This window comes from Gekko japonicus, unplaced genomic scaffold (genome assembly GCF_001447785.1).
Source record: "Gekko japonicus isolate JY-2015 unplaced genomic scaffold, Gekko_japonicus_V1.1 scaffold1266, whole genome shotgun sequence".
Classification (NCBI taxonomy): domain Eukaryota; kingdom Metazoa; phylum Chordata; class Lepidosauria; order Squamata; family Gekkonidae; genus Gekko; species Gekko japonicus.
This window is the reverse complement of record NW_015169813.1, coordinates 326,653-341,416: the sequence shown is the minus strand read 5'-3', so window position 1 is coordinate 341,416 and position 14,764 is coordinate 326,653. Positions and strand designations below refer to the sequence as shown.

At 49.3% G+C, this 14,764-nt stretch overlaps 1 protein-coding gene across 3 annotated transcripts in view; it reads left to right on the top strand.

The window, feature by feature from the left end:
- Positions 1–14,764, top strand: part of CSNK1G2 (casein kinase 1, gamma 2) — a 120,366-nt gene that overhangs the window by 79,287 nt on the left and 26,315 nt on the right. For all 3 annotated transcript variants that reach the window (XM_015417154.1, XM_015417155.1, XM_015417153.1), the window contains exons 3-4: positions 9,603–9,643; positions 13,666–13,735. In XM_015417154.1, coding sequence (XP_015272640.1) covers positions 9,603–9,643; positions 13,666–13,735 — 111 coding nt within the window. The remainder of the gene's footprint in view (positions 1–9,602; positions 9,644–13,665; positions 13,736–14,764) is intronic.

Below are 14,764 nucleotides of genomic sequence, written 5' to 3'. Positions count from 1 at the left end.
TGGGGAGGGGAAGGGAAAGGAGATGGTAAGCCACTCTGAGACTCCCTCGGGTAGTGAAGGGCGGGGTATAAATCCAATCTCCTCCTCCTCCTCCTCCTCTGCTGCTGCTGCTGCTTCTTTCACTGCTTCTGCTTCTTTGACTGCTGCTTCTGCTACTTTGACTGCTGCTTCTGCTGCTTCTGCTTCTTTGACTGCTGCTTCTGCTTCTTTGACTGCTGCTTCTGCTGCTTCTTCCACTGCTTCTGCTGGTGCTGCTGTTTCTTCTGTTGCTTCCGCTTCTTCTACTTCTGCTGCTGCTTCTGCTGTCTAAGGTGTGAGTCCATAGAGTTCGGCAAGATTTTCGGGGTATGAGCTTTCAAGAGGCATGTAGGAATGGTGATTCCTGAGCCCTTATATATCCCAGTCAGAGAACGGGAGGGGCACTGCAAAGAAAGGTGTCAGGATTCAGAGGTACAATGCAAAATGTAATCCACTGGATTGCGTGGGGGAGAAATGTATTGGAAAACCAGGCATGGAGTACCATGGGGAAGTAACATAGGCTGAGTAGAATGTGCCGTGTCAGCAAAGAGAAGGGTAAGTGTAAGCAACACAAGGTTGGAATAGAGTGGTCAGAAGCAGTGTTCCCTCTAAGCAGAGTTAGTGTGAGCCGGCTCACAGCTTTTTAGCCTCCAGCTCACACGCTTTTGTCTTAGCTCGGGAAGGAGGGCTCCAGGGCAAACTCATTTATGCAGCAGCCCAATCGCTCGTTCACAACTTTAATGCCAGTAACAGCTCATAAAGTAGAATTTTTGCTCACAAGACTCCGCAGCTTAGAGGGAGCATTGCTTCCGAGCACACTAATGTATGCAGGAGCCCAATCGCTCGCTCACAGCTTTAATGCCAGGAGCTCACAAAGCAGAATTTTTGCTCAAAAGGCTCCACAGCTTAGAAGGAGCATTGGTCAGAAGCGATATCGAGTGAAACGATGGGTCCTGATATTAATTAATTAAGTAAGTAAGTAAGTAAGTAATTGTTAACATTTTTACCCCACCCTCTCCGCGAACGGGCTTAGGGCGGCTTACAAGAGGGCACAAGCCCATACATAGAAACAGTATAAAACAGTCAAACCATTAAATCACAACAAAAACAGAATAAAGTGCTCCATGCAGAGACCCAAGCGAGAATTAGCTGGCCGTGAAGGAGGCTGTCCGTTGTGTCGCTGCACGAGTCACTGTTCTGCCCTTGCTTCCTTCCAACCAGACTCGGCAAGGGTTGGGAAATCCTTCCCTCTTTCTGCCTTGAGTGCGCTTTGATCATCCTTGACATAGAAATGCGGCAAGATTGATTGAGGTTGCATAGTTGGGTGTGAGTCTCCACTCCTGCCTGCTTGCCTTCCAGTCAGCTTGGAACAGGTGTTCACACCAACCTGGATGAGGCACCCACCTCTTTCCTGAGTTCTCCAAGTAAACCTTTTCAGGTGCGATGAGTGCAGAGAAAGAAGCGCGTGCCCGACCCTGTTGGCTGATGCTGGAAAGTGTAAATATAATAATAATAATGAACGAGACGTGGTGTTCTTAGGCCACCGACTTTGGTTAATGCCATGGCCGTTCAGAGCTTGAAGGGAAACAGGTGGCGGAGGCGAAGGAGCCCCCGGATGTTTTATGGGTCTTGAATGGACAGGGTCTCCAGCGGAGAATTTGCCACAAGTCGGGGATTTAAGAAAGGGGGGATCCCAGCCAATTTGAGATCCGCTTGTTTAGGTTTGTCTAGATCAGGGGTGTCAAACATGCGGCCCAGGGGCTGGATCAAGCCCCCAGAGGGCTTCCATCAGGCCAACAGTGGAACTGGCCATCTCCTGCTTCCAGTTCTGCTGCTGCTGCTGCAACATAGCTTGCTTCACCAGACTCGCTTAATCACTCAGCCGTTTCATGTTTTAACTCAGAACTCTGACTCAGAACTCTGAGCAAGAGATTTCTGTGGTGAATGTCAATAAATCAAAAGTAGGTTTGCAGCTCACAGAGCTAATGTTTTAAGCATCTTTGTGTTTGTGTCCTTTATAAAGTTTATATCTCCAGTATCTGGCATTACATTCTATGTCACACATGGCCCTGCCAAACAAGGTCTCATTTATGTCAGATCCGGCCCTAGGGTTGCCAAGTCCATCTTCCACCCCCAGCGGGGAACTTTGGGGGCGTTCCTGGAGGGGGTGGCTGTTAAGTCCAGCGCTTACCAAATAGTCGGAGAGTGATTTCAACAAAACTCAAGTTTATTCCGAACACGAACACTTCTCCAACACGGTACAACATCTGATAGCCCGAACAGCTTGTCCATTGTAGCTGCTCGGTATTTAAACAATCCCGGCTAATGTAGCCACACCTACTATACAGATATCAACCAATGCGGTTGAGCGTGTACGGTCCAATCAACGTCGTTCCCGCTTACAGACATTCGAACGTGATTGGACACATTAGTCTTGGACTACAATCCTAGTCCAAGACGAAGCCTAACACTGCTTCCTTATGAGATGGTTCACACACACATCTTAATGCATTCATACAGTACCAGAATACATTACAGTGGGGCATCCCCGCCGTGATGAAGTCATGTTGGGGACGTCCGCCGCCCCCCCCACCCCCGCCCGTGCGTCGGATCTCCAGAAACGGCAGTTCCCTGCCCTTAAAGGAGCCGGAGTTTCCCTTTTAAATGCAGGAGCTGGCGTTTCCCCTTTAAGAGCACAAAGCTGGCACTCCGGGCTTGGGAGGAAACATGGGTTCCACACACTTAAAGGGAGAGAGGGGGTGGGTGTGGGTGTTGGGGGTGGGGCTTCCCCGCTGGCCAGATGCCGGCGGGCGGGTAGAACCCCCCAAAAAACGGGGGACCCCTGGCAAACCGGGGGGGTTGGCAACCCTATCCGGCCCTCATTACAAATGAGTTCGACACCCCTAGTCTAGATAAATTTTCTGGAGAGCTGAAATGGATCAAGATGCTTCTCTGGATTTGTCCTTTTCAGCTTGTTGCTCTCACCCTTGCTCCCCGGACTGTGTCTCTCCCTCTCAGGACATTGCAGAGTTTAAACCGAGGGTCACTAACATGGTGCCCGCCAATACCTTTCCTGGTGCCCGCCAAGTGTTTTTAGGAAATGGTAGGGCTTTTCCCCAGCAAGGCTTCTAAGACTGACTATTGGAGGTGTGATTGGTTGTGCAGATTTTTTTAAATTTGCTTTGGTAGCAGCTGCCACCACCCCGCAAGGATCTGCACCATGTTACTGAAGTTAAGAGGAGGCGACCTGTTAAGAGAGCCGGTTTGTTGTAGTGGTTAGGAGCGCGGACTCTGATCCGTGAGAACCGGGTTCGATTCCCCACGTCTCCACATGCAGCTGCTGGTGTGACCTTGGGTCAGTCACGGTTCTCTCAGAGCTGTTCTCTCATGAGCCGTTCTCGAAAGAGCTCTCTCAGCCCCACCTACCTCACAGGGCTTCTGTTGTGGGGAGGGGAAGGGATTGTAGGCCGCTCTGAGACGCCTTCAGGTAGTGAAGGGCAGGGTATAAATCCAATCTCCTCTTCTTTCGTTCCGCCTCCTGCAGGAGCCATTTTGTGGCAGCCGTTTTGTTGCTGCACCCACCGTACCATGTCAGAATTCAAAATGTGTCCACAGGCTCAAAAAGATTGGGGACCCCTGATTTGAACAAACCCCGTGCAATTTAGCCAGCCGGTGCCTCAGGCCGCCTCCACCCTGCAATGAAGCCGTCGCTCTTCCTGCCTCGCCATGTTTGCGGCCGGATAATTGTCCTGGCGCCTTTGGTTTGGAGTGACTCAGCGGAGCCTCCACATCCAGAGGCAGTGTACCTCTGATCGGCAGATGTTGGAAGGTAAAGAACCCAAAAGAGTAGCCTTCCTTTTCTTGCCTATTCCAACTTTTCAGGGGTCTCTCTCTGGCTACCATCCTCTGAAAGACACTCAGGCCGTAAGGGGGTTAACATAAGAACATAAGAGATGCCAATGTTGGATCAGGCCAAAGGCCCATCCAGTCCCAACACTCTGTGTCACACAGTGGCCAGAAATACCAGGTGCCATCGGGAGGTCCACCAGTGGGGCCAGGACATTAGAAGCCCTCCCCCTGTTGACCCCCCTAGCAAGGCTTATTTTACTTGGGGCCAACCGGAGATGTAAAATTTCTGGTAACTGCAGCCATGGGCCAGTCATGGAATAATTTTTCCCCTGGTCTTTGGGGGAAAGTTAAAATATACGCTGTACTTGCTTATCAGCCTAACCTTACTCTACTGCTTTGACAGCGTAAAATGCAGAATTTATAATAAAAGTGTACTTGTTGGATGTGTGTATGGAATTTAGAAGTGCCGGCCACTTTGCAGCGCACCTGATAATGAAGAGGGAGCCGCTAACTTCTGCCTTCTCTTCAACCTTAATGAAATGGGATACAAGGTGAAAGGGAGTGGCACAGCAATATATGTAAGCAAGAAAAAAATGCATGTGCCCAAATCTAAACACCAAAAATCAATGGTGTATCTTGTTAATTATAGTACATAGACAACAAAAACCTAAAGAACAATATATATCTTGTCGAAAAGTCCACAGCTACAGAGGCAAATATACTGTGGACTTTTCTACAAGATACTTTCTTCTTCTTTAGGTTTACTATAATTAATAAGATATATTAGGGTCTTTATTGTATATTTAAGTATGTGATTTAAACAAATATATGAAGACATAGCAGCATATCAGAATTGTGTGTTTTGTTTGAACATGCCACGTTTGCTCAACCTTGCCTTTCCCATGTGTTTGTTGCCTCCCTCTAGGGCTGTTCTTGAAAAAGAGCAGTTGCTGTCAAGAGCTCTCAGCCCCACCTACCTCACAGGGTGTCTGTTGTGGGGAGGGGAAGGGAAAGGAGTTTGTAAGCTGCTCTGAGACTCCCTTGGGTTGTGAAGGGCGGTGTATAAATCCAATCTCCTCCTCCTCCTCCTCCGCCTCCTCCTCCTCTTCTTCTTCTTCTTTCTTCTTTCTTCTTCTTCTTTCTTCTTCTTCTTTCTTCTTCTTCTTCTTCTTCTTCTTCTTCTTCTTCTTCTTCTTCTTCTTCTTCTTCTTCTTCTTCTTCTTCTTCTTTCTCCTCCTCCTCCTCCTCCTCCTCTATGCAGTGGAGTCTTGTGAGCACGAATTCTACTTTGTGAGCTCCTGGCATTGAAGTTGTGAGCCAGCGATTTGGCAGCTGCATAAATTAGTTTGCTCTGGAGCCCTCCTTCCGGAGCTAAGACAAAAATGTGTGAGCCAGAGGCTAAAAAACTGTGAGCTCGCTCGCACTAACTCAGCTTAGAGGGAACACTGTTGGCAACCCTAGGTAGGAGGGGTCCGGACCCCCGATCCCAGCGGGGCATCCGTATTCTGAGCCAGCCTGCGTGCATCCCAGCGGTTGTACATTCTGCACCCCATCATAGCGCAAAAAATAAAAATCTTCACGCTGCACCTTTAGAGTCGTGGCTACAACCTTGCCTTGAACCGGGCGTGCGAACGTTTAGACGGCGCGTTTCGTATTAATTATTGACTGTGTGTTTGTGTGTCAGTTTAGTTGCTCTAGAATCCTTTATTAAGTTTCCATTGTACAGCATGTAATGATACGTGACCGAAAGTTAATCTGCCTCTCCTGTGGCGGAGGTATGGTCTTTTTTAAAAATGTATTTTAAATTGATGTAATGCTTTTTGAGGATTTTTAAAATGTAATTCCTTTCCTGCTTAATGCGTCATGTGAATACTCGTGCTATGCTTCATAGTTCTTTCTGGTGTTGGCTATTGAATAGCCCCTTTTTTGTAATTGTATTTAAGCTCGCTCCGTGCAATCTGCCCTGTGTCCTTGTGAGAAAAGCGGACTATAAGTATCTAAATAAATGAACAGTGATTCAGGAAAGCTCCTCCCCTGCCCTGAATTTTGTTACTCTTTAAGGTGCTTCTGGACTCTTGCTCTTTTCTACTGCTACGGACAGACTAACACGGCTACCCATCTCGATCTATAAATAAATAACGTAAATAATTTTTTTAAAATATATTTTAATTCATGACGTCTCAAGCAGAGACAGGGGCTGGATAGAGCTCCTTTTAAGTAAATAAAGTCCACTTTAAAATCTCAGTAGTCTAGATTATCGTTCTGGATGTCTGCCGTTCAAGGCCAGCTATCCAACATTAGGGTCGATTATGGTGGTGTTTTTCTGCTCAGCACCAGGCGATAAATATGATATTTTAGCAAGGCACTAAGGTGTGATCATAAGAACATAAGAGAAGCCAATGTTGGATCAGGCCAATGGCCCATCCAGTCCAACACTCTGCCACCAGGTGCCCTCAGGAGGTCCACCAGTGGGGCCAAGGCACTAGAAGCCCTCCCACTGTTGCCCCCCCCAAGCACCAAGAATACAGAGCATCACTTGCCCCAGACGTTTTCAAGCGGAGGCTGGACGACCATCTTTCGGGTATGTAGCTGGGCTATCTTTCGGCTATGCTCCTGCAGAGTGCAGGGGGTTGGACTAGATGACCTTCAAGATCCCTTCCAACTCTTAACATTCTATGCGTCTATGATTCTATGGCCCTGTTCACACGAGGAATTTGCGGCGGTCAGGCGGAGTATACGGCCGCAATCACAAGGACACATCTGGCAAACATAGCACACTCATCGCCGACCCATAGCATCCGCCCGAAGATCTGGAGTTTAAAAATACCCGGGAAAGCCTACTAGCAAACGATTTGCTACGGGCCATTGACGGAATACCTACGTGCGATCACTTGAGCGCGCTCTTGACGTGCGCCGAAAACACCCGCCGACAAACAAACCCCCACTTTGCCGCGGCGGCATCTGATCGCGTTCTGGCGCATTAAATTGCACCGGCATAAAAAGCCATGCCTCCCGCCCGCATTATCTGGCCTATATACCTGATTGCAGGGCTATTTTTGGGCAGAAATGCACAGGAACGAAGTTCCAGCTGGCTCCCAAGCTGGCCATGCCCAGCAGGAACTCATTAGCACAATGGGCCACACCCAACAGCAGAAACTCATTCGGATTGGCTACAATTAGGGATGTGTGGCCTAACATGCAAAAAGCCCTGGGTTTTGACAACAAACAAGATAAAGAGAATAAGAAGCAAACGGTGGGTGTGGCTGGATGACCACACTTCTGGTAACATGGGGGTGTGACCTAATATGCAAATGAGCTGTGCTGTCAGGGGTCTGGCCTAATATGCTAATGAGTCCCTGCTGTTGGGTCTGGCCTATTATGCTAATGAGTTCCTGCGGGGCTTTTTCTACAAAAAAAGCCCTGCCTGATTGTATAAGTAGAACTAATAATGTAACATTGTATGTAGAAGTAATTATAAGCATTATTCTCTTTCATTTTACCCTTTGTACCCTTTCCCTATTCCCTACCCTCTTCCCCTTTATATTACTCAATTTAAAAAATTTAAAATGGAAAAAAGAAAAAAAAAAGCCCTGTGTGCTGCGTTGTTCTACAAGCATGAAGATCCCGGACATCACTGATGAAATTTACTTGCAGGGACAGCTTACGACTTGTTGGAAAAGCAGCCATCTCAGGCAACTCATTGTTTTTTTAAATGGAGCATACAGGAATGTTAAATGAATTAGCTGAGAATTCTTCAGCACACAAACTGATGGTACAAAGCCTCCCCCCCCCCCCAAAAAAAAGAGCACCCTGTCTACATGTGGGATAAAACAGGTTGTGGCTGGTAGGGGAAGTGGAGTGCTCAGTTTCTGGGAAGTCCTCTTTAGGGTGGAAACAAGGCTCTGCAAGGAGAAAGCTAGACTTGCAGGGGGTGGACCCAGACTTCCTTCTTGATATGCTAAGTTTGCATCTCTTTAATTTGCAGCGAGAATTTGGTGTAGTAGTTAGGAGCGCGGACTCTAATCTGGGAGAACCGGGTTTGATTCCCCACTCCTCCACGTGCAGCTGCTGGATGACCTTGGGCAAGCTGTAGTTCTGTCAGAACTGTTCTTGAAAAAGAGCAGTTTCTGTCAGAGCTCTCTCAGCCCTACCTACCTCACAGGGTGTCTGTTGTGGGGTGGGGAGGGGAAAAGAGTTTGTAAGCCATTCTGAGACTCCTTTGGGTAGTGAAAGGGCAGGGTATAAATCCAATCCTTCTTCTTAAAAAAAATGTAAAGAATGGGATTTGGGCTGCCAACGGGGAGGGAAATGAGCCATCCTTTCTACTGCCTCTTCCTCAATCTCGCGTAGATAAGTCCGTAACAGAGACGGCCTGCCTGTTTGCAGGCAGGGGTCTGTATCGTGCCCAGACAGGCTTCTGCAATTAGGAGAAGAATGGGTTTCCTGCCCTCTTCCTTACCTCCTGAGCCACGCTATGGATGACTTGGACTTGGGTCCGTGGGCTGGTGTGAATGAACTTGTGAGCTACTGGCTGAGAGCCAGTTTGGTGTGGCAGTTAGGAGTGGTGGACTCTAATCTGGGAGAACTGGATTGGATTCTTCACTCCTCCACATGCAGCTGCTGGTATGACCTTGGGTCAGTCACAAGTTCTTTCAGAGCTGTTCTCTTGAGAACAGTTCTCGAAAGAGCTCTCTCAACCCCACCTACCTCTCAGGGTGTCTGTTGTGGGGAGGGGGAGGGGAAAGGGGAAGGGAAAGCTCTGTAAACTGCTCTGGGACTCCCGAGTGAAGGGCGGGGTATAAATCCAATCTCTGTATTGAAAACAGATCAGCCAGTATTATAATGCCCCTATATAAATCAATGGTGCAACCACACCTTAAAAAGGATATTATAGCTTTGGAAAAAGTGCAGAGAAGGGCAACTAGAATGATAAAAGGGTTGGAACACTTTCCCTATGAGGAAAGGTTAAAGCGCTTGGGGCTCTTTAGCTTGGAGAAACAACGGCTGAGGGGCAACATGATCAAGGTTTATAAGATTATGCATGGGATAGAGTAGGTTGAGAAAGAAGTACTTTTCTCCCTTTCTCACAATACAAGAACTCGTGGGCACTCCATGAAATTGCTGAGCAGTCGGGTTAGAACAGATAAAAGGAAGTACTTCTTCACCCAAAGAGTGATTAACACATGGAACTCACTGCCACAGGTGGTGGCAGCGGCTACAAGCATGGACAGCTTCAAGAGGGAATTAGGTAAACATATGGAGCAGAGGTCCATCCGTGGCTCTTAGCCACAAGGTATAGATAGGAACTCTCGGTCTGGGGCAAGTGATGCTCTGTATTCTTGGTGCTTGGGGGGGGGTCAACAGTGGGAGGGCTTCTAGTGCCCTGGCCCCACTGCTGGACCTCCTGATGGCACCTGGTATTTTTGGCCACCATGTGACAGAGTGTTGGACTGGAGGGGCCATTGGCCTGACCCAACATTGGCTTCTCTTATGTTCTTATGTTCTCTCTTCTTTGATTGGCAAGGCTCACTTGCAGAAACTCCCAGGTTGAATTTACGATCTGGTTTAATCGAGCGCCAGTTAGTAACTGCCGTTTGTGCTAACTGCTTGTTGGTTAACCAGAGTTTGCGGCCCAAACTGAGGCTTGTTGAAGTGCCGTGTTTCGGAAACAGGGAAGCAGTCCTGCTATTTATTGTTCATGCTCACCTTTATTTTGTTTCCACCTCCCTCTGCAGGGAAGAACCTCTACACGAATGAATATGTAGCGATCAAGCTGGTAAGTTGCTTCTGATGGTTTTAAACGTCTCCCCCCTCCCATTGTCTGCCGCTGGGCCATACCGGTTTTAACGGGGGTGGGTGGGGGTGGATTATGATTAACAGATCCCCATGTTTTGTGTGTGCACATGCACCAGATGTTCCCTAAACCCAGTGACAGAGTCGTTTGGGGAAAGGGGAGATCATCTCTACATGCACCCAACAGAGCATATTTTATATATTGTATTTTATTTACTTGCTTTATACCTCACCTTTCCCCCGAAACCGGCTTACATCATTCTCTTTACTTCCGTTTTATCCTCGCAACAACCCCGCGAGGTCGGTTAGGCTGAGAGCATGTGACTTGCGCAAGGTCACCCAGCGAGCTTCCAATGGCATGGGTGAGGACTCAAACCTGGGTCTTCCTCATCCTAGTCTGACACTTTAGAAGAAGAGAAGAGATTGGATTTATACCCCGTCCTTCACTACCCAAGGGAGTCTCAGAGCAGCTTACAAACTCCTTTCCCTTCCCCTCCCCACAACAGACACCCTGTGAGGTGGGTGGGGCTGAGGGAGCTCTGACAGAAACTGCTCTTTTTCAAGGACAGCTCTTATCAGAACTACGGCTTGCCCAAGGTCATCCAGCAGCTGCAAGTGGAGGAGTGGGGAATCAACCCCGGTTCTCCCAGATTAGAGTCCGCACACTTAACCACTACACCAAACGGGCTGGACTTTTGATTCACACGGTGGCTGCCGAGAAAATCTTTAAAATTTTGAAAACTGCAGTCTGTGATAAAGGAACGTTCTATGACGACGGCCAGGACGTTTAAAAAGTAAAAAGCAGCCAAATAGAAAAGGCCTACAGGTAGCGGTCATCCTAAAATGGCTATAATATGCTGAAATCCATATGTCCCACGGCTGTGTAGTATTGATGCATTTGATGCAAGTTCATGCACAGCTCTCACTGCCTGAACTCACAGTGATGACTTTGAAAGGGATCAGACAGATTCATGCTGGAGAGAAAGGCGCTAGTGGCTATTAACCGTAGCGACTAAATCAGGGGTGTCAAACATGCGGCCCGGGGGCCGGATGAGGCCCCCGGAGGGCTTCCATCAGGCCCGCAGTGGAACTGGCTGCCACCTGCTTCTTCTTCCAGTTCTGCTGCTGCTGCGTCATTGTACACACCTGAACAGCATACTCAAGATTGCAACAACACAAACCTTTTGATGCAACAATTAGGCGTCAATTATCAGACACTGCTAAATAAACGAAATATTGGAGGAGTGCTCATGTTTTAAGCATGTTTTTATTTTAAGCAAAAAAATGTTTGTGTCCTTTATAAAGTTTATGTATCTCCGCTACTTGGCGTTACCTTTTATGGCACCCATGGCCCGGCCCAACAAGGTCTCATTTAGGTCAGATCCGGCCCTCATAACAAATGAGTTCGACACCTCTGGACTAAATGGAACCCCCATGTTCAGTGGCACTGCACCTCAGAATGGCAACAACAGGGAGGTTTTGTCCCTCCAGGACCTGCTCATTGGCCTTCCAGAGGAAGCACCTGGTTGACCATTGCGTGAAACAGGATGCTGAACTGAATGTACCACAGGCCTACTACAGCAGCGCTGCTCTGATGTTCTTAGGACTGGGGAGGTCTGAGTTCAAATTCCTCCTCTGCCATGGGAGCTCCCTGGGTGACCTTTGGTCATTTGCGGTCTTTTGGTCTAGCCTACCGTACCTGGGTGGGTGGGTTGTGAAGATAAAATGGAGGAGGGAAGACCCATGTTTGGAGCAAAGGTGGGATAGAAACGAGATTTATCCAGCCAGTTTGGTGTAGTGGTTAAGTGCGTGGACTCCAATCTGGGAGAACCGGGGTTTGATTCCCCCCTCCTCCACATGCAGCTGCTGGATGACCTTGGGCAAGCCCTAGTTCTGACGAGCTGTCCTTGATAGAGCAGTTCTCAAAAGAGCTCTCTCAGCCCCACCTACCTCACAGAATGTCTGTTTTGGGGAGGGGAAGGGAAAGGGATTTAGCTGCTCTGAGACTCCTCCTCCTCTCCTATCTCCTCCTCCTCCTCCTCTTCTTCTTCAGAGCCAGTTTGGTGTAGTGGTTAAGTGCGTGGACTCTAATCTGGGAGAACCAGGTTTGATTCCCCACTCCTCCACTTGCACCTGCTGGATGACCTTGGGCAAGCCCTAGTTCTGACGAGCTGTCCTTGATAGAGCAGTTCTCAAAAGAGCTCTCTCAGCCCCACCTACCTCACAGAATGTCTGTTTTGGGGAGGGGAAGGGAAAGGGATTTAGCTGCTCTGAGACTCCTCCTCCTCTCCTATCTCCTCCTCCTCCTCCTCCTCTTCTTCTCCTTCTCTGTTTTATCGTGTCTATTATCCTGGGTGTGTGTGGTGTAGCCTTTTTTAACCACATTGTGCATGTCCATCACAGGAATATCCCCCAGACATGACAAAAACATCGTGTCGAATGCCTGTAATAAAGACACCCCAGTACCAAAAATGTCATCCAAAGGGCCCTAACGCAGCGGGTCCCGACCGTCTCCATATGGTGACCCACAAGTCCAACTGGTACTTGGTGTGGTGACCCATCCAGGGCTGGCCCGAGGGTGTTTTGGCACCCTAGACCACCTGTGACCTTTGACACCCATCTAGTTCAACATTCCATTTTCTGCAGTGGCTAACCAGATGTTTTGGAGAAGCCAACAAGTATGGCACCAAGGGCACCCGGACTTTGAACCCTGAGCCAGTGGCGTTCCAGCATATGCAGCCTTGGCATGTGGCGGTTACGTTCCTGCCTTTGACACACACCCTCTCCTTCTCCATTCCTCCCTCTAGGCCCAAGATTCTCAGGAACTCTCTCTAGTAACCATCAGGACACGTTTTGCTTGACTGACACCTTGTATACGCAGTGGGGGGGAAATACCAGCTAATGTATGACATGGAAGATACTGTTGGCTGGATCGGATCTTGGGTTTCCAAAATACCAAAGAGAGCAGTAGGCATTAGGGAGGGCTAGTCTGTGACCCAATTTCAGAGGTTTCATGACCCACAGGTTAGGGCGGCCAGGGGGGGGCGGGTGGGGGTTAAGCCCCCGTTTTGGAGGCCCGATTTCCGCCGCCGTGAAATCTGGCCCCGGGGGGGGGACTCCACCCCCCGAAGCGCAGCGTGGTTGTGTCACCAGAGGTGACGCAACCACGTTGCTCACGTTGGGGGCGTGGCCCTGATCGTCGGAGGGAAAACCCCTCCGACGATTGGGGCCACGCCCCCAACGTGAGCAACGTAGCGCTTCACTTCCTGTGACATGTTGGCGGCGCGCGTGCGCGAATCGCCGGAGCTCCCGGAGCCCGGCGAGGCTCCCCCGCCGCCAAGGTAAGTAGACTTGGCAACCCTAGGTTAGGGAAACACTTCCCTAATATATGGAAAGGTAAAGGTTCCCTTGCTTGAAAGCCAGTCGAGTCCGACTCTAGGGTTGCAGTGCTCATCTCCGTTTCAAAGCCGAAGAGCCAGCGCTGTCCGAAGACGTTTCCGTGGTCATGTGGCCGGCATGACTAAACACCGAGGCACACGGAATGCTGTTACCTTCCCACCGAAGCGGTACCTATTTATCTACTTGCAATCTCTTGCTTTCGAACGGCTAGGTTGGCAGGAGCTGGAACTAGAGACGGGAGCTCAGTCCGTCATGCGGCACACTCGGGTCTCGAACTGCTGAACTACCGACCTTCCACAGCCTGCAGTTCAGCGTCTTAACCACTTGAGCCACCGCAGCTCCAAACAATATATGGAAACAAAGACCTAAAAACTCTGTAGTGGTCGTAGCCAGAGCCGGGCCCTTGCTGTCAATAAAAGCCTCGCAAGAGAGCTCGGTGTCTTTCTACAACATAAAAGCCAAGGGTGGGAAAGGGGGCGTCTGAATGGCAATAGCAGTTGCGGTCACAGCAGCTGCTGGTGTAATGGTTGCTTCCTGAACCTGGGTGTAACTTTGCAAGGGATATCGAATGGGGTTTTCCAATCTGTTCTCCCTCTGCCTCCCCAGGAACCGATCAAGTCCAGAGCGCCTCAGCTGCACTTGGAATACCGGTTCTACAAACAGCTTGGCAATGCAGGTGGGTGCACGGCCGGAGAATTTTAAAAGGTCTGTCGAAGATTCCCAGTCCTCACGATAGAGGGAGGAAGCGGGTAAGCTAGCACCTGCCGAGATTTCCGACTCCAGTTTCATTTCACGAGTGAGCATAATACAGGGCAGCCGTTTGGAGACCTGGCTGGGAACCAGGCAGACCTGAGTTCAAATCTCCCACCATCCTAGGTAGCTTTAAAATAAGGCATGTTGTCGTTGCCCCCTCCTCCCCTTGTGGCTGTAAGGATTATGATAAGGCAATCAGGAATGCTGCAGATTTTGCAGCGGACCTATTCGGCACTTTGGGCCGCACTGTGAGCCCATCGTGGTTATGTTCACGTTGCACCGAGCAATTCAACCTGCTGAATCAGCTGCTCAGCAGGTCAGAAGCTGGTCGGGAAGTAAGCTGGGAATCGGCCTCTGCTCTCGCAGCATTTTCCCCGTGTCCTTGCCTTTTTGTGCTGAGAAGCAGGAAAGGTTACAGGGGAACATCAGAAGCCAACTCCTAGCAGATGGGAATCGGCTGGGAGTCGATTTCTGACCCACCAGCAACCCTCTCTCTGGCAGAGAAGTGATCAGTAGGGAGGCAAGATACTTACTGATCATTTCTAGAACTGGAGGGGGGGGGGGAAATACAAAAGCAATCGGCTTCTTATCTCTTCCGGGGATAAGCTGGTCGCCAGTGCGTGTGTCCTCCACAACCGTAGCTGGGTGGCGAACAGAAACCATTGGTGACATGTTCCCTTTTTGGGTCAAGCCACTGGTCATCTGAAGGTGAACCGAACCGGGTGCGTGCACGGTAGAGCATCCCTAGAGGTGATAAGCCCAGTCCCATCTGATCTTGGAAGTTAAGCAGGGTGGGCCCAGGTTAGTGCTCGGACGCGAGACCACAGAGGAAGTCCCGGATCGCTGTGGAGAGGCAAACAGTGGCAGGCCACCTTTGAGTGTCGCTTGCCTTATTTATTTTACTTGTTTATTTTTCGCATTTATATCCCGCCCATCCAATAATAATAATAAT